Source organism: Cebus imitator, unplaced genomic scaffold, assembly GCF_001604975.1.
Source record: "Cebus imitator isolate Cc_AM_T3 unplaced genomic scaffold, Cebus_imitator-1.0 Scaffold258, whole genome shotgun sequence".
Classification (NCBI taxonomy): Eukaryota; Metazoa; Chordata; class Mammalia; order Primates; family Cebidae; genus Cebus; species Cebus imitator.
The window spans coordinates 494,787-512,505 of record NW_016107573.1 but is presented as its reverse complement, the minus strand read 5'-3'; the positions used below and the strand labels follow the sequence as shown (position 1 = coordinate 512,505).

General features: G+C 57.8%; 2 protein-coding genes across 3 annotated transcripts; one reads left to right on the top strand and one right to left on the bottom strand.

Annotated features, from left to right (window-relative positions):
* Positions 1 to 6,738: 6,738 nt before the first annotated feature.
* RASL10A (RAS like family 10 member A) lies at positions 6,739 to 11,076 on the top strand. 2 transcript variants are annotated; one of them, XM_037728191.1, is made up of 4 exons: positions 6,739 to 8,175; positions 8,849 to 8,998; positions 10,051 to 10,175; positions 10,457 to 11,076. In XM_037728191.1, exons 1-4 carry the CDS (start codon positions 7,966 to 7,968, stop codon positions 10,722 to 10,724), a joined length of 753 nt encoding a protein of 250 aa, XP_037584119.1. In that variant the 5' UTR covers positions 6,739 to 7,965; the 3' UTR covers positions 10,725 to 11,076. The 2 variants fall into 2 exon arrangements, with proteins under 2 accessions (XP_037584119.1, XP_017354988.1); XM_017499499.2 differs by lacking the exon at positions 6,739 to 8,175 and having other exon boundaries at positions 8,272 to 8,998.
* Positions 11,077 to 11,222: 146 nt separating this feature from the next.
* GAS2L1 (growth arrest specific 2 like 1) lies at positions 11,223 to 16,634 on the bottom strand. Its single transcript, XM_017499498.2, has 6 exons — positions 16,479 to 16,634; positions 14,908 to 15,559; positions 13,455 to 13,562; positions 13,267 to 13,363; positions 13,004 to 13,175; positions 11,223 to 12,541 (listed from the first exon to the last, which is right to left on the bottom strand). The coding sequence occupies exons 2-6, from the start codon at positions 15,538 to 15,540 to the stop codon at positions 11,506 to 11,508; spliced, it is 2,046 nt and encodes a 681-aa protein (XP_017354987.1). The 5' UTR covers positions 15,541 to 15,559; positions 16,479 to 16,634; the 3' UTR covers positions 11,223 to 11,505.
* Positions 16,635 to 17,719: the final 1,085 nt, after the last annotated feature.

The window sequence follows — 17,719 nt, the reverse complement described above, 5'->3', positions numbered from 1 at the left end:
CAGGTGTGAGCCACAGCTCCCAGCCATATTTTGATAACTTATTGTACCCTCTTATTCCCACTTGTTTCTATTTGAACTTTAGAACTAGTCTGTCCTTAAAAAAAAAAAATTGGCCTGGTGCGGTGGCTCACACCTGTAATCCCAGCACTTTGGGAGGCCGAGGTAGGCGGATCACCTGAGGTTGGGAGTTCAAGACCAGCCTGACCAACGTGGAGAAACCCCGTCTCTACTAAAAATACAAAATTAGCCAGGCATGGTGGCACATGCCTGTAATCTCAGCTACTTGAGAGGCTGAGGCAGGAGAATTGCTTGAACCTGGGAGGTGTAGGTTGTGGTGAGCTGAGATGGTGCCATTGCACTCCAGCCTGGGCAGCAAGAGAAAAACTCCGTCTCAAAAAAAAAAAAAAAAAAAAAAATTGATCGTATTATTTGGATCACATCAAATGTTTACATTAATTTATGGAGAATGACCTTCTTGTAATGATGTCAGTAATAATATTGGATCTGGCCGGGCACGGGAGCTCATGCCTGTAATCACAGCACTTTCTTAGGCCGAGGTGGGTGGATCACCTGAGATCAGGTGTTCAAGACCAGGCTGGCCAACATGGTGAGACCCCATCTCTACTAAAAATACAAAAAATTAGCCAGGCCTGGTGGCAGACACCTGTAATCCCACCTACTCGGGAGGCTGAGGCAGGAGAATAGCTTGAACCTGGGAGGCAGAGGTTGCAATGTGCTGAGATTGTGCCATTGCACTCCAGCCTGGGTGACAGAGTGAGACTCCATCTCAAAAAAGTAAATAAATAAAATAATAATATTGGATCTTTATATGTAAAGAACAGGAGTAGATACTTTCCCATTGATTGAGGTTTTCTGCCTGTAATATTTTAAGTTTTCTTCATGTAAAAGTTCTTGCACACACATTTTTTCTACATGGATTCCTGAGTATTGTCTATGTTGATTTATTTTGTAAATGGACCCTCTTCCATTATTTTCCATATGTATTTAGAATGTAAGCATGTATTTATAAATATATATGAATATAGAAGTAATATAAAGTAACATAAATTACATCTTATATAATTTAAAAGCACCCATTTAGTTATTTTTCTTTTTGAGACAGAGTCTCTCACTGTCGCCCGGGCTGGAGTGCAGTGGCATGATTTTGACTCACTGTAATCTCTGCCTGCCGGGTTCAAGCAATTCTCCTGCCTCAGCCTCCTGAGTAGCTGGAATTATAGGCGTGTGCCACCATGCCCAGCTAATTTTTGTATTTTTAGTGAGGTGGAGTTTCACAATGCTGGCCAGGCTGGTCTCAAACTCCTGACCTCAAGTGATCCGCCTGCCTCGGCCTCCCAAAGTGCTGGGATTACAGTTGTGAGCCACTGTGCCTGGCAGTCTGCTTCATTTTTTATTCAGGTTTCACTAGTTTTCCATTGGTGTCCTCCTTCTGTTCCAGAATCCCACATGCCACGTGGTGCTTACATTTCCTTATGTCTGTGAGAGTTTCTCAGATATTCTTGATGTTTCATGACCTTGACTGTTTCAAGGAGTCCTGCTTGGTTATTCTGTAGACAGTCCCTCAGTTTGGGTTTGTTGGGTATTTTTCTCATGATCAGCCCAGGATTATGTTTTTTTAGGAAGAATACCACACAGGTGTCTTTCCTGTCCCAGCATATCAGGGTGACATGCTAACTGTCACATTTGCCTGGATCACCTGGCCAAGGTAATGTTTGCATGTTTGCAGGTTTCTCTACTGTGAAATTATTTTCTCCTTTTTTTTTTTTTTTTTTTTAAGACAGGGTCTCATTCTGTCCTCCAGTGCAAAGGCACAAACACAGCTCACTACAGCCTTGACCTCTCGCACTCCATCGATCCTCCCACCTCAGCCTCCAAAGTAGCTGGGACTACAGGGACACACCACCACACCTGGCTAATATTGTTTATTATTATTATTATTTTTTTTAGTAATGAGGAGGTCTCACTATGTTGCCCAGGCTGGTATTGAACTCCTAGACTCAAGTGATTCACCAGCCTTGGCCTCCCAAAGTGTTGGGATTACAGGCATGAACCACCGCACCCAGCCAGCCCCCTTTCTGTACTGTATTCTTTGGAAGCAAATCACTAAATGCAGCCTACACTCTGGAAAGGGGTCGGGGAGTAGCTACATGAGGATGTTTGGAATTCTGTGAGGAAGACTCGTTTCTTCTCAGATGAAGTTTTTTTTTTCCTGGGAGCAAGCAAGCTGAATGATCACATTTATTTATGCAGTTGTTTATATCGGTGTGGACTCATGGATGTTTATTTTATAATCTGGGCTTAATCTCATACAACATTGTTTACTTTGTTGCTTGAATTGTTCCAGGTTTGGCCACCGAGAGCTCCTTCCAGAAGGTTCGTGTGTCCCTGTGACATACCACCATCCTTGTTTTTGAGCACTTCCTTCCTTTCTGCCATCATAAGATGCTCCAGGATCATCTACTGGTCCTGCCCTAACCCTAGAGGCAGTCATCTCTCTAAGGGGCCAGGTTCCTTTCACTGGAGAACAGTATTAAAATTCAAGAGCGGCTGGATGGAGTGACTCACACCTGTAATCCTGGCTCTTTGGGAGGCTCAGGCAAGCTGATTGCTTGAGACCAGCCTGAGCAACATGGCAAAACCCTGTTTCTACAAAGAAATGCAAAAATTTAGCTGGGTGTGGTGGTGTGTGCCTGTAGTCCCAGCTACTCAGGGAGGCTAAGATGGGATGATTGCTTGAACCCTGGAGGTCGAGGCTGCAGTGAGCCATGTTTGTGCCTCTGCACTCCAGCCTGGATGACAGAGTGAGACCCTGTTTCAAAAAATAAATAAATTAGGCCAGGCTCAGTGGCTCATGCCTGTAATCCCAGCACTTTGGGAGACCAAGGCGGGCAGATCACAAGGTCAAGAGATCGAGACCATCCTGGCCAACATGGTGAAACCCTGTCTCTACTAAAAATACAAAAAATTAGCTGGGCCTGGTGGCAGGTGCCTGTAATCCCAGCTACTCAGGAGGCTGAGGCAGGAGAATCGCTTGAACTTGGGAAGTGGAGGTTGCAATGAGCCGAGATTGTGCCACTGAACTCCAGCCTGGGCAACAGAGCGAGACTCTGTCTCAAAAAATTAGTTAATTAGTTAATTATTAATAAAAAGGAAAGAAACCAAGAGCTAGGGGCTAGATGTATTCATTGCCACTGAGTATCCCTTCTTCCAGGCCCTCTCGGCTGACAGAGCTAGAAAACATGTGTCCCTGTTTACCCATGTACACACACATATCCCTCCATATGTTTCGTATTTGTAGCTATTATGTATAAAAATGGAAGTTTTCTTTTTATTATTATTTTTTTATTTTTAAAGACAGGGTTTCACCATGTTGGTCAGGCTGGTCTTGAACTCCCAACCTCAGGTGATCCACCCACCTTGGTCTCCAAAGTGCTTGGATTACAGGCGTGAGCCACCACGCCCGGCCAAAAATGGAAGTTTTATATGTATAAATTTTGTCTCCCCAAATTTAACAAGTTGTCTTGTTTTTCTCTTTGTATCATCTTACTGCATCCCACAACTTCGGACTGCATCCCACAAGTCGGGACAATTAATATTCCCTTCACAGAGAAGGAAGCTGAGAAGCAGAGGGTGGTTTTTTTGTTGTTTTTTTTGTTTCTTTTTTGATATAGGGTCTTTTCTTCTTTTTGAGACAGGGTCTTGCTCTGTGGCCCAGGCTGGTATACACTGGTGTGATCATGGCTCACTGCAGGCTTGACCTCCAGGGCTCAAGTGATCCTCCCACCTCAGCCTCCCAAGTAGCTGAGACCACAGGTGTGCACCACCACACGCAGCTAATTATTAATTTTTTTTTTTTTTTGAGATGGATTCTCACTTTGTTACCCAGGCTGGAGTGCAGTGGCATGATCTCAGCTCACTGCAACCTCTGCCTCCTCCTGGGTTCAAGTGATTCTCCTGCCTCAGCCTCTGGAGTAGCTGAGACTACATGCCCCCGCCACCATACCCGGCTAAGTTTTGTATATTTTTTGTATTTTTAATAGAGACGGGGTTTCGCCATGTTGGCCAGGCTGGTCTCGAATGCCTGCCCTTGTGATTCGCCCACCTCGGCCTCCCAAAATACCGGGATTACAGGTGTGAGCCACTGTACCTGGCCAATTTTTTAAATTTTTTATAGAAACGAGGCCTCACTATGTTGCCCAGGCTGGTCTGGAACTCCTGGGTTCAAGCGATCCTCCCACCTTGGCCCCCCAAGGTGCTGGGATTACAGGCGTGAGCCACTGCACCCAGCCCAAGGTGCAGAGAATGTAAGTAACTTGCACAGCTGACACAGCCCTGGAAGGAAGTTTCGAACCCAAGAGAAGAAACCTTCAGATGCTTGGAAGCCCAGCCCCGCCCGGCCTCCTCGTGTCCTGATGGCTGTAAGACCAGCCTTCAAGAGGCTGCCTGGCTGCGATCAGTGGGAGTCACCATGAGGATGTCCAAGGACCCACTACACCCCAAGTATGTGAGCTGTGACCCCCATTCATGGCTGCAGGAGGTGAGTTACTGCTGGTGTGGAGCCATGATTCCTGGCCAGGACAGACCATACTTAGTGGTCACTGGCATGGCCCAGCAGAGGAGTCCACAACAAACACCCCCGCGAGCTGGATACAGTCTGTGGTGCCTGACTCCAGGGATGGGCCGGAATCAGGCCTAGTTGGGAAGAAGCCATATACGGGTGAAGGCTAGGTGGCTGGTGTTAGGAGGCTGTGGACAATGAACTGGGGGAAGCAGAATTCCCCACCCAGTGCCTGCCCCTGCCCAGCCCTCCCCACCATCTGTTTAAGCCCCTCACCTCTCACCAGGCTGGTGCCTCCCTAGACCACCTCATCTCCCTAGGCCTGAACCAGCCCAGGGCTCCTGTCTTCACCTGTCCCTGCCTACCTGCATGTCTGTCTCTTTCTCCCTGCCACAGAGGGCAAGCAAGGACCACCTTGGCCACAGTGCCCAGTGCCAGTCCCATCTGCTAAAGGAGCAGATGCATGCTTGGCGGGTGGTCTCTGGAGCACTGGATGGGGGCATGTGAGGAGCGCCCGGGAAGCCCCTGGGGAATAGGGATTAGAGGGGGGTAACAGGCAGGAGCCCCACAGCCTTTCCTTGGGAAGGAGTGAGGGGAATGATGAGAGAGAACCCTGAAATCCACATCCCAGGCAGACTGGCAGACCGAGCCTGCCAGTCTTTGGGAAGCCTCGCACAGGGCTGCCCACTCCCATCGGGGCTCAATTCAACCCGTGTGGATTAGGGGTCTCCAAGAGGCTTCCCCAAGTCCATCCCCACAGGGGGCTTCAGTGGGGAGCTTCAGCTGAGCACTTCCTTAGAGCCCTTTGGGTCCAGATGAAGCTAGGCTTCTCTATATCCGATACCTGTGCTGCCATTTCCTGCTGGGCAACTGTGGCCCAATCATGGCGTCCCTGGGAGCCTCTGAGCGTGAGGCTGTGGTTCAGGCTTAGCACATCGCAGGCCCTTGATAAATGGGCACTGCTGCTAGGAATGCTGCTATGAGAGTTTCCTAGGGAAAGTGACATGCTTGTGGGGTTTGCAGGGCTTGGTGGGAGCCTCAGGACGTTCCCAGTCAACGGTGCCCCTTCTCCTTGCCATCCAAAAATACACATGGGTACCAGAGACGCCTCACACGCAGCTCTGTCTGCAGTGTCAGAAAGAGAAGCAAGGAAGGCTTTCCAGACGAAGAACACCAAGGGGTGGGCGGGAGTGCGCCTAGCATTGAGAAGACCTTAAAAAAGACCGTCCTGGGCCAGGTGCGGTGGCTTACGCCTGAAACCCCAGCATTTTGAGTGGCCAAGGCGGGTGGATCACCTGAGGTCAGGAGTTCAAGACCAGCATGACCAATATAGTGAAACTCTACTAAAAATACAAAAATTAGCTGGGCATGGTGGCATGCACCTGTAGTCCCAGCTACTTGGGAGGCTGAGACAGGAGAATTGCTTGAATCCTGGAGGTGGGGGTTGCAGTGAGCCAAGATCGTGCAGTTGCACTCCAGCCTGGTGACAGAGCAAGACTCCGTCTCAAAACAAAAAACAAAAAAACAACCTGGGCCGGTCATAGTGGCCGTGCCTGTAATCCCAGCACTCTGGGAGGTCAAGACCAGTGGATCATGAGGTCAGGAGTTCGAGACCAGCCTGGCCAACATGGCAAAACTTTGTCTCTACTAAAAATACAAAAATTAGCTGGGCATGGTGGTGGGTGCCTGTAATCCCAGCTACATGGGAGGCTGAGGCAGGAGAATCATATGAACCTGGGAGGCGGAAGTTTGTCTTGAGCCGAGATGGCACCATTGCACTCCAGCCTGGGCAACAGAGGGAAACTCCGTCTCAAAAACAAAAACAAAACATCCTGCTGTCCGCTACACACACTACTGAGTTACTGAATGCCTTGTTATTTATTCCTTGTCTTATTCCCCAGAGGAATTGAAGCAGCTCACAAAACCCAGAAGCCTGAAAAGTTTGGCCAGACATGGTGGCTCACGCCTGCGATCCCAGTACTTTGGGAGGCTGAGGATGGAGAATCACTTAAGCCAGGAGTTTAAGACCAGCCTGGGCAACATGGTGAGATTACACCTCTGCAAAAAATAAAAATAAACAAATTATCTGGATGTCATAGTGTGCACCTGCAGTCCCAGCTACTTGAGAAGCTGAAGCAAAAAGGATCACTTGACCCCAGGAGGTTGAGGAGGCAGTGAGCTATGATTGCACCACTGCACTCCAGCCTGAGTGACAGAGCAAGACCCTATCTCAAACAACAAAACCCAGAAGACTGAAAAGTTACAACATGAAAGGGGACATCAAGTGAAGGGAAATATCATGGTAGGAAAGAAAGATGAAGCCAGCAGTCTCCACTCACTGAGCTAAAAGACCTGGAATACTGGGCAGAGGTGGTTCTGAGCTCCCTGATGGCTGAGGAGAGGAGTGAAAGTGGACCCCAGTCCCTGATCCAGCATGGAAGGATGAAAGCACAGCCATTGTCTTGGAGGCACTTTCTGGTTGTCGTGATGGATGGGCTCCCTGGAGGGTGTGCCTCCTCCCCTTTCAGGATTTAGCTCTTCTACTTCCGCTGAGCTGGGGTGGGTACATTGTGCATTGACAGTTCCTAGATCCCATGTGTTCTAGAACCCTCTCTCCTAAGGAAGAACGTTTTTTTTTTTGTTTGTTTGTTTGTTTTTTTTTTCTGTTTTCTGTTTTTAAAATCCATCTCAGCCTCCTGACAAGCAATAAGATTTGGAATATTTGTTGAGATGAATAAATGAACTCTTTAGTCAGTGCAGAGATATCTGTACATTCTGGCCATTTCTTGAGCACTGTCATGTGCAGGTCAGAGACCTGGGAGCCCCCACACAGCGGGAGGAGAGCAGAGGCAGAGGATGGGGGACTGGGCTAACCCAGGCTTTCCAAGCTGTGATGGGGCAGGAGCTTCTCCACTAGCTCCAGCGAAGGGGAACTTGGGCTTTGGGAATCTGTTTTGCAGGTTGCACCCCTTCGAGGGGAGCTACTACGGGTTGCAGCTCATGCAGAAAACATGGCCTTAGTGATGGAGGTGCTCCAGCCCTGCTGGGACAGGGGTCTGGGGCTAAGCGGCTGTGACTCGGTGTGCTCTCCGCACCCTGTCTCCACTTGTGCTCGAGGACGGCCGTTTGAATATTGTCTAGTGTGGGCCATTTACCCCATGGGCAGGAGGAAGGTAGGAGGGACCTCAGAGGAGACTTCAAGGGCCCTTCACTGCCCTTCTAACCTTGCGGATTCCCCTCTCGGGCCTGTTTCTTCTCTCAGCCGGGGATGCCAGGCCGAGGCCGTAGGTTCGAGAATCACGTAGGTAATAGCTTAGTAAAGGACCTGGCACATAGTAGGCTCTCAAAAAAAGGTCAGAGCCTCTTGAGGTGTCTGCCTGTGATGGATGCGGAGCCCAAACCCAGCGCAGTGCGGCGATTTGCCCAAGGTCACACAGCCGCCCCCCCCCATTCGGACCCCGAGCAGCCTGTCTCCGGGGGCCGGGGTTTGTCGGGAGCCAGCGTGGGGTGAGCAGTGTTTGGAGGAGCGGCTGCGGCCGTGGGTAGGAAGGGGCTTCTATTTTGGAGCGGGTGAGAGGAGCGGGACAAGCGGAGGGGTAAGGAACGGGTGGACCCTCTCCGGGATCTCTGTCCCCCAGTCACCTTCTTGGTAGGGGCGTCCCGGGCGGTGGGGGAAGGTGGGAGGGGCGGGCGGTTACCTCATCGCCGCCTCCGGAGGCCCCGTTCGCTCGCGCCGCCGGCTGGGGCGGCGGCTCCGGGCGCGGAAGCGAGAGAAGGACAGAGACACAGAGGCTCCGGGAGGCAGCGCTGCACCCCGCGCCCCGCACAGCTGCAGGACCTGCGCCGCGAGCGAGGCGGACCTCGGGGCCCGCGCGGCCGCCGGCGCCTGGGTTGGCGCTGCGGGGCGGAGTCGGTGTCTGAGCGCCGCGCGGGGTCTGCCCTCTCCCGAGCTTCGGCACCCGCCGGAGCAGCTCGCGCGCCCGCCACCTGTCTGCCCACTCCGCTGTCTGTCCGCCCTCCCTCCGCCAGCCCCGGCCTCGGGCCTGCCCACTCCGGTCTCGGTGCTCCGCGGGGCGACGAGAAGCGCGGCGGGGCCAGGGCGCACTGGGCAGGGCGCGCGGGGCGCACGGCCGGGGGGCACTCGGCGCAGCGCCGGCCCATGAAGCTTTCCGGCGCAGGTAGCGGCAGCGCCGGCCGGCCATGGGGGGCAGCCTGCGGGTGGCGGTTCTAGGTGCCCCGGGCGTGGGCAAGACGGCCATCATCCGCCAGTTCCTGTTCGGTGACTATCCCGAGCGCCACCGGCCCACGGACGGGCCGCGCCTCTACCGACCCGCGGTGCTGCTCGACGGCGCCGTCTACGACTTGAGCATCCGCGACGGCGATGTCGCTGACCCCGGCTCGAGCCCCGGGGGTTCGGAGGTAGCGGCTCGAGGAGCGGGCAAGGGTGTGTGACAGTGTGAGGGGTGTGCGTGCTCGGTGCACACGTGCGTGTCCGCGTGGAGGCCTCGGGCGCCTGGCCGTGGTCCGGGATGGAGGGATGCGTGTGCGTCCTGGGATACTTGGGTTTTAGCCCTTCCCACCGACCTGGAGACGCCCAAGCCCAGGCTGGAGGCCGGGCGATTTTGCGCAGGGGCGTTCCCTTGCTCCTGTGAGCGCCTCCACCTTTGCCTGCCTCTTCTGGGGGTGTGGAGCAGCTCGTGGTGGTGCATGGCGGTGCCTCCCTGAGAGTGTGGTGTTTTGAGTCTGGGGCCTTGAGCAGAGCTACATACAGTTGGGGAGAGACAGGCCAGGAGCAGGGGTGTTTCTACGAGGGCTGGGGGGTCATTCTCTGCCCCCTCATTCCTGTGCCCTGGAGGGAAGACTCGTTTAGTAATTTGTGCATGGTCGGGGACAGACCTCCGACCCCAGAGAGGCGAAGAGGAAAGAGCAGGCAGGATTAAGCAAGGCTTCCTGGAGGGCGTGGCATTTGAGCTGAACCTGGAAGACCGAGTGAAGTTCTGAGAACAGGAAATGGCAAAAGCATTCCAGGTGGGAAGACCAGCAGGTGCTTCCGCCAGGGGCATAAGCGGTTACAGCTGACAGTCTGGGGGCGTGGTGGACCACGAGGCTCAGGCCGAGGGCTTTGGAATTAAGTCTTAGAGGCAGTGGCAAGCACTGAGAGCGTCTGGGGAGGATAGTGGTCTGAGCCGAGTTAGGGAAAGCTGAAAAGAGGAAGATTCGGGGTGAGCAGAGGGGACACCAAGGGTGAAAGAGGGTGGCTGACAGGCTCCAGGCACGATTTGGAAAATTTTATCCTGGTGGTCATGAGGAGACCGGGCCCGGGAAGCTTGGGGGAGGGGCACAGAGGTCTGGATGGGGGTGATGTTGGCCTAAGGATGAACTGTAGTTTTGGCGTCCAAGGCCCCTGCAGAGGATTCGAGAGCAGGAGGGTGAAAAGGAGGCTCCCGCAAACCCTGGCCTCCCGTCCCCAGGAGTGGCCAGACCCTAAGGACTGGAGCTTGCAGGACACGGACGCCTTCGTGCTCGTCTACGACATCTGCAGCCCGGACAGTTTCGACTACGTGAAGGCCCTGCGGCAGCGCATCGCGGAGACCAGGTGGGGCCGCGGCAGGGCTGGCGGTGGGGAGCTAGGGCAGGTCTAGCTGGGCCTTTGCCCGAAGGGAGTGTGTAGGGCCTCCCGACGTCGTGGGCCAGGTCTTAGGCCTTCGCCAGTGGAAAGGAGCTGTATGTGCTCTTTGGCCCACACGGGCTTGGCGTTCTTTGGGGGAGGTCTCTGGGCGTAGGAATGGAGTGCGCCTATGTGTGTATACCCACTGGGGGAATTCTTCGGCGGTGGGGTCTCTGGCACCGCGTCTCTCATCTCCATTCGGCCCTCAGGCCGGCGGGCGCGCCCGAAGCGCCCATCCTCGTGGTAGGCAACAAGCGGGACCGGCAGCGGCTGCGCTTCGGACCGCGGCGCGCGCTGGCCGCCCTGGTGCGCAGGGGCTGGCGCTGCGGCTACCTCGAGTGCTCGGCCAAGTACAACTGGCACGTGCTGCGTCTCTTCCGCGAGCTGCTGCGCTGCGCTCTGGTGCGCGCGCGCCCTGCACACCCGGCTCTGCGCCTGCAGGGGGCGCTGCATCCGGCACGCTGCAGCCTCATGTGACCTGATTGGACCATGCCATCCATGGGCCCCACCTTGTGACTGGGCACAATCAGGGAGCTGGATTGGACAGGATAGCCAACTTCACTCGGACAGGCAATCTCCGCCCTGATTGGATGAGGAAAGCTCCGATCCAGTCTCCTAAGCGACCGGCCCCTTTTTGAACCTCATTGGACCCAACCAGGTCCCAGGCTCCTTTGGAGATGATCAGTCCTTTCTGGGGTCACAATCCCATTAGATGGAAAGGACTTGGCTATGAATTTGACTGGAAACACGCAGCCTGCTCCTAGAGCTTCACTGGACGTATTATTTATGCCACACCTATGGTGGGATAATAAAAGGGAAAATAATTCGAGTGCACCTGGGATTTCTGGGCCGGGCAGGAGAAAGCCTTAAGCACAGAGGTCAGAGCTGCCAGGCTTGGCCTCCAGGCAGTTAACTCCAGGGTCCTTAAAAGGGTCTGAATGGCCCCAAGGCGGCGTCCTCAAAAAGCAGACAGGTGGCTGGAGCAAAACTTTACTGTCAGAGGCTCTGCTGGGCCACAGGTCTTCAGGACACCGGGCTGGCCCGGCCTCCTCTAAGGCATTCAATAATATTAGTAATTAAATAGCAATGCTCATCCCCCAACCGGAATGTACAACAGAGGTCCCATTGTGCCATGTGGTCCCAAGGGGTCTGGTCCCATGAGGTCTGGTACTCGAGTGCCAGGGGCTCCCTGATGCAGAGGGGTTAAGGCCACAAAGGAAAAGAAGGGATGGGGTCTGGGGACAGCTGAACTGGTCCATCACATCCAGGAATCTGGCTCAGCCCCTGGGGCGACGGAGTGCAGGGCATGCCAGGTCCCAAGCTCCGCGGGTCCAGAGGGGCGGCGGGGGCCCCGAGGCGTGGGGATGCGTGAGGGTTTACGGTCTGGCTGTGTGTCCATCCGACCCCGTGCCCAGGTCCTCAAGGGCTCAGGGCCAGCCAGGGGGCTCCCAGGTGCATCTAGTGCCCCCCCCATGCCAGGGCAGGGGCTGCCTTCATCGGAGGAGCTGGAAAGGGCTTGGCTTCTGGGCCCGGGCAGCCCATTGGCCGTCCGGCCAGAGTCCCCAGGTTGGCCACATTTGCCACCCAGGACACTGAGGGATGAAGAGGAGGAGCTGGAGGAACAGTAGGCAGAGTCAGGAGCTGGAGGGTCGGGGGCCCGAGCTGGGTCAGGGGCTAGTCCAGTGGGGGTCACGCTAGCAACAGCCTCAAGGGCCCGGGCATTGGCCAGAAACTCCTCTTCCAGGCGCCGGAACAGCTGCTGCTCCTGCTGTGGGTCGAGCTGCAGGGGTGTGCGGAAGATGCTGGCCGGTGTGGTGCCCAACTCTGGACTGGGGCTTGAGACCCGGGAAAGCCGGGATGCTGCAGGGCTGCGAGCACGGGGAGTCTGGGGTGTGCTCCTGCCGGAGCCCCCACTGCCCTTGCCCCTTGGGACCCATGAGTGCTGCCCGTCTCGATCCCTGCGCACCAGCAGCACTGCCTGCTCCTCACGGCTCTGGCTCCGGGCCCGCCGGGCAGGGCTGGGGGCCAACAGTTGAGCTCCCCTGCCTCCTGGGGCCCCCCGGGGCCGACCCTGATCCAGCCGGTCTCGGGACTGGCTGCGCAGGGCAGGAGGCCTTCTCGGAGAGGCCGAGGTGCCTGTGGTCAGCCGCCGGCTGGGTCGCTCCCTCCGGGGGCCAGTGCCTGTGTCGTCACTGCGGGAACCAAGGGGACCGCTCTGGGCGGAGGAGGCTGAGGAGTCACTGTCCCCGGAGTAGCGGCGGGTGCGGGGATGGGGGGGCAGCTGATCCTGGGGCCTGGGGCAGGGGGACAAGAGAGAGAGATGGGGTACCACAGAAAGACTGGCATTCAGAATGGGCAGAGAGAGGAACAGCAGGGTATGTGGCAGGTGGACAGGGCTGTCAGGGGCATCAGTCTGTCCTGGGGACTTCCAGGGAGAAGTGAGCAGCTTCCTCCAGCCACCCAGGGCCCCAAAAGCCACGGAAGAAGAAGTTTCCTGGGCTCTAGACACCCCCCTTCCCAGGAGGGGCCAGAGGAAGCAGGGGTTGGACTGGCGGCCGCCCAGCCACAGGGCCTGCCCAGCTGTGTTGTTGGTTTGGTTGGGTTGCCATGGAGATGGGAAGCCAGGTCCGCCCCCACCCACGGGAACTTTTCCCAGGGTGTGAGTCACTCTGGCGCATAGGCAACCCTTCATGCAGACCCGGGCTGACGCCCTCCTACCCGTTCGACCCCTCACCCTTCGTCCTCCTGCATCTCACCTGGGTGGGGTCTCGGGCCCCTCCTTTGTGTTTCGTAAGCTAGTGGGAGTCATCTCAGGCCGGGAACCCCGGCGCTCACTTCCAGGGACGGGGCTAGCAGGGCGGGGACTGGGGGTGGGTGACACCCTCTGCGGAGAAAAGGTGCAGACCCTTGGCTGGGGTGGACGGTGAGCTGTAGGGACAAACGACAGGCAGCATGTGAGGGACAGACCCACAGAGGGAAGCCCCTGCCCGCCCACGCCCAGCCCTGCCCCAGCACTGACCAGTGGAGGAGCAGCGGCATGGGTCGTGCTTGTCCAGGTAATGCTCCAGTGTGTCCCAGCCGCCACCCACTCGAACCATCACGTGGCTCCTCAGCACCTGCAGGCATGGGCAGGTCATGGCTGTGTCCTGGGGGCCCAGCAGCCCACCCCCTTAGCTGCTGCCCGCTGGGGTGGCCACAGGCCCTTACCCGCACAAAGATGAGCAGGCTGGAGTCCCCCACGCGGTACTTCCCCTCCGAGACCTTGATCATGGGGAACTGGTCTGGGCAGGTGCAGCGGCCCAGAATCTCCCTCACCTGAGGCCAGAGAGAGAGGGTAGGGGTCAGAGGTCAAGTCCTTCTCCTGGGGCTTAATGTCAGACGTTCCAGGGTCAGGAGGAAGTCAGGCCTTCCGGGGAAGTGGGGATGGAGAATGTGTTGCCTCGGATGGGGGTACAGCTTCCACATGTGACCCGTTCCCCCTTCTTGGTTCTCTGGGCCCAGGGAGCTGCCCAGGATGAGATGAGGGGGCTATGGTCAGGCCAGGGTCTGAGACCTGGTGAGGAACATGCCACTGGCCTGGGGGAGCCCCAGAGCCTATCCTCACTTCCCTTCACCCACTTTCCAGACAAGAAGGCTGGGGCCCACAGGGAGGCCAGGCAGGCTACGGGACACAGATGCAGGGGGCCCCACTCCCCTGGGTGGGCACTGATGTGGAGGGGTACCACAGACACGTGGGACACACAGGCCACTGGCTGGGCAAGCACGCACCACATATGGTCCCCCAGAGCCAGAGCTGCCAGGCTGGCTGTGTGGGCGCCCAGCCCGCCTCCCTGCCCGCCTCCCTGCCCACAGCAGCAGCAGCGCCCGCCGCCAGAGGAAATAAGCAGGTGGGGCCTTGAGTGACCCTGGCCCGGGACAGGGGGTGGGGCCCTAGGCTCTGCCCACGGCCATCCGCTTTCTGTCTCCCAGGCAGGCACATCATAGTCCTGACTTTCTGATAAGAAGGAAACTCCTGGTCCAGCTCCGGGGGTGGCAGGGGCCGCCCAGATCCTGGGAGACGAGAGAGTTGGGGGCAGGGCCTGGCACCTTCTATGCTTAGAATGAATCCTGAAGCTCCCAACAGGACCCTCACTCCCAGCAACAGAAGCAACTCGGCTAGGCTTCCTAGGGGTGCCTGGGGAATGGGGAGACCTGCAGAGCCCCCAGGGGCACCTACTGTGTGCCAGGCACCTTGCCTAGGGCTTTCCGCACCTCATCTCAACTGAGCATCACAGTGCCCACTCAACCTCAAGCCTCTGTGAGGTTGTGGGCACATCTGCCTGAGTGCAGGGAGGGCACCAAGGAGGTGCCCCAATCATGCAGCCCCCCGGAAGGAACGCACGAGCTCAGTTGGGGTACAGCACACAAAGCGGGCGAAGATCGTGCCGGGAGCCCAGATCCTGTCCCAAGCTTGGCTGGGCTGCATGATCGCCCCAGCACCTCCCTCTGTGGGCTACCCGTTCATTTCCTTGGGGTCAGGTCTACGTTCCTTGGTTTGGTGCTCAACATGGGCACTCTTTGTGGGGCAGGCTGTTCTGGGTGGACCCTGGGAGGTTCAGGGACAGATCGCAGGCCCTGGCGGTGCTGTCAGGTCCCTGATACCTGGTGCTGGGGAACTCACCAGCTCATCGAGGTTGCGCAGGTCGCTGGGCGTCATTCGGGGGCCGCGGGCAGGAGTCCCGGGTGCAGGGGCGGTTTCAGTGGTGTTCTCCCCAGCAGCAGGGGCACTGGGGGCTGGGGGTGCAGCACGAAGCTCTCGCTCAATCTCCTGCTCAAACTGCACGAGGCGTGGGGCGAGCAGGCCCAGGCGGGCCCCACGTCGCGCCACCTCCAGCAGGCACAGCACCACGCTCTTTTCATTTTTGCGCAGCACCAGGTCCTCGGTCTCAAACATGAGCACCTCCGGCACTCCCAGCTCCGTGCGGCACCAGCCGATGAAGGTGGCCACATTGTCGCGGGCCATGAAGGAGCCGGGCACCACACTGTGCGCCTGGAAGGTCACACCTCGGGCCGGACGCGTGGCTGCCAATGCGCGGGCAGCCTCGGTCACAGCGTTGGCATGTTGGCACAGGGTTGTGCCCGTGGCCAGCCCCGTCAGGAAGCCATCGCCACCGCCCGGGAGACCCAGGCCGTACAAGGCATTGAGCCACTCGGCCAGGTCCTCCTTCATGGCCTCCACGTAGGCCTCACTGGAGCGGAATGGCCGCACGCTCTTGGCTGCCGAGCCCGCAATGCCCGCCACTGGGTCCGCCATGCCCGGACCGGCCAAGTCACTGTAGGCAGGAACACAAGTCAGGATCGCTGCAAGGACCCAGGAAGCACTCAGTATAAACTAAGCTGCTGGCCACCTGCACCAGTCTGTCACTTGGGCCAAATGCCTGGTTTCCATGTTGGCTCTGGGAAACATCAGTGCCTCAAGTTTCCTCATCTGCGAAATGGGTACAGTATCATTCCCTGCCTCATAGGACTCTATGGGATAATTTTTATAAACCTAGCAAACACTGTTCACAAGTGTTTGCTGTGTGGCTTTCTGGGGTGGAAACTGGGGCTTGGCTGAGCCTCTCTCTCAGGCAGGGAGGTGCCCATTGTGAACAGCTGGGACCTAGAGAGGTGAAGACAAAGGCTAGGGCCCCCAGTGGACACAAAACGAACCCAGGTCCTGACCTCAGAGTGGGTTATCTGCATGGCTCAGGGCTGGTGCCCACCCCACACGCTACGGGAAGGTCCACGCGCCTCCCTTGGCCCCCCTTCCCTAAGGGCTGTGCCATCATGAACAACGACATAGCAGCAGCAGATAGTGTCAGTAACAGCACGACCGCATTAAGGCTGAGCGCGCGGAGACATTATCTCCATTTTACAGATGAGGAAACTGAGGCGCAGAAGGGGTTGAGCTCGTGAGGGTCGCAGAGCCATGGGTGGAGGAGCCCAGGCGGTGCAGCGTGGCTGGTCTCGGCGACCCGGGGCAGGACCAGGCCCCGCGTCCTCCAAGAAGCCTCCCCAGCTCCCCAGGCCGGAGTCTGCGGCATCAGGGCTCGGAGCGGCCTCCGCAGGCCCCGCCGATGCTCGGGCCCAGGCCCGGCCCAGAGAGGGCACGGGGCCGCCCAAGGTCACACAGCCCCGGGAAACAGAGGCCGCGGACGCCGCTGCCCGGCCCCGCTGTCCGTGCGCATCGGGCAGGGACCCCGCGCTCACCTGGCTCATCCCGCGGCCCGGGGGAGCATCGCCCCGGCGGGGGCCGGAGCTGGGCCGGGCCCGCCGCAGGGAGGCGCCGCCCGAGCCGCAGCTCGATCTGTCCCGCGCCGCGGCCTCCTCCTCGCCGCCGTCTCCGCCCCGCCTCCCTGGAATTCGGATCCGGCCCGGAGGGGGCGGGCGGGCGGGGCCGTGCGCTCTTAAAGGGGCCGCCTTTTCCCCGGGCTGGCGGGGCAGGCTGGGAAGGAGCTGGGGTCTCCCCGCGCGGTAGGGCTAGGAGCCCTGGGTCTTCGAGCGCCCTCGGCGCAGAGGGTCCCAGGGCTCCCAGATGACTGTGACCGGCGCAGGCGCCCCACCCCCACCCAGCCTAGTCCCCACGGCCCCATCCACCTTCTTTGGTCTCCTGGGGAGGAGGCTGGGACATTTTAATCGTCCCCGTCCCTGGACGGTGGGATCCCCAGGCGGGCGCACAGCACGGCCTGTTCCCGAGATGAAGTCAGGAAGCGATAGCAGCCGGGGGCTGCAAAGTCACCTCCTCCCGGGTGGACCTCCCCAGGCCAGATAACTGGCACCGCCGCGGGGAGGGGGAGGATAGCCCGGTTGACTGACGCCCACTCGGCCAGGGCTGCGAGGGCTCCTTGTGCTCCCTGAATGCTCGTTTTTGACCTGAGGTTAGGGGAACCCATTTTACAGATGAGGATACTGGAACTCAGAGAAGCAGGCAGGTGGCCAAGGCCGGGGTTCTGCAAAGAACAAGGGACGGGGGCACCGGAGGCCTGCCGGACGTGGGAGGGTTAAGCCCCGCTGGGCGCTTTTTAAACTGCAGAGGACGGACGTGGAGATCAGCGGGAAATCCTGCCCCCTGCTGCTGTCGGCTGGGCTGGGTGGGACGCTGGGCGGGTCTGGGCGGCAGCCATGCTGCACCGGCGGGGCCGGCCTGCAGGGAAGCGCCGCCAACCACGGCCAGGCTCAGAGCTCTGGTAAGTCTCCTACTGTGTGCTGCCAGGCCTGCTCTGCGCCCTTGACCTGAACGGACTGGTGTGTCACCTCTGTGAGGGAACACTCATGCCCAACTGGGGTGCGCGGTCAGGAGAGCTGCTGGTGGAGCCGGGATTTGAACATGAGGATTATGGGGACGCCCTCGTCCAAGGATCAGCAGCATTTGTTGAGCACCTACTGTGAGCCAGGACTCTTGGTGCCAGACACCACTCACAGGCATCATCCCAGAGTCCTTATGACCTTTT

What these genes read in the sequence shown, in the direction of transcription:
- RASL10A (XM_037728191.1), top strand. Translation starts at nt 7,966, where the DNA reads ATGCGGAGCCCAAACCCAGCGCAGTGCGGCGATTTGCCCAAGGTCACA. An exon ending in GGAGCGGGACAAGCGGAGGG is followed by an intron (nt 8,176 to 8,848) that starts GTAAGGAACGGG and finishes ATCATCCGCCAG; the next exon opens with TTCCTGTTCGGTGACTATCC. An exon ending in CGAGCCCCGGGGGTTCGGAG is followed by an intron (nt 8,999 to 10,050) that starts GTAGCGGCTCGA and finishes TCCCGTCCCCAG; the next exon opens with GAGTGGCCAGACCCTAAGGA.
- GAS2L1 (XM_017499498.2), bottom strand. Translation starts at nt 15,540, where the DNA reads ATGGCGGACCCAGTGGCGGGCATTGCGGGCTCGGCAGCCAAGAGCGTG. An exon ending in GCCTGCTCATCTTTGTGCGG is followed by an intron (nt 13,364 to 13,454) that starts GTAAGGGCCTGT and finishes CCATGCCTGCAG; the next exon opens with GTGCTGAGGAGCCACGTGAT. An exon ending in GGGCCCGAGACCCCACCCAG is followed by an intron (nt 12,542 to 13,003) that starts GTGAGATGCAGG and finishes CCCCTGCCCCAG; the next exon opens with GCCCCAGGATCAGCTGCCCC.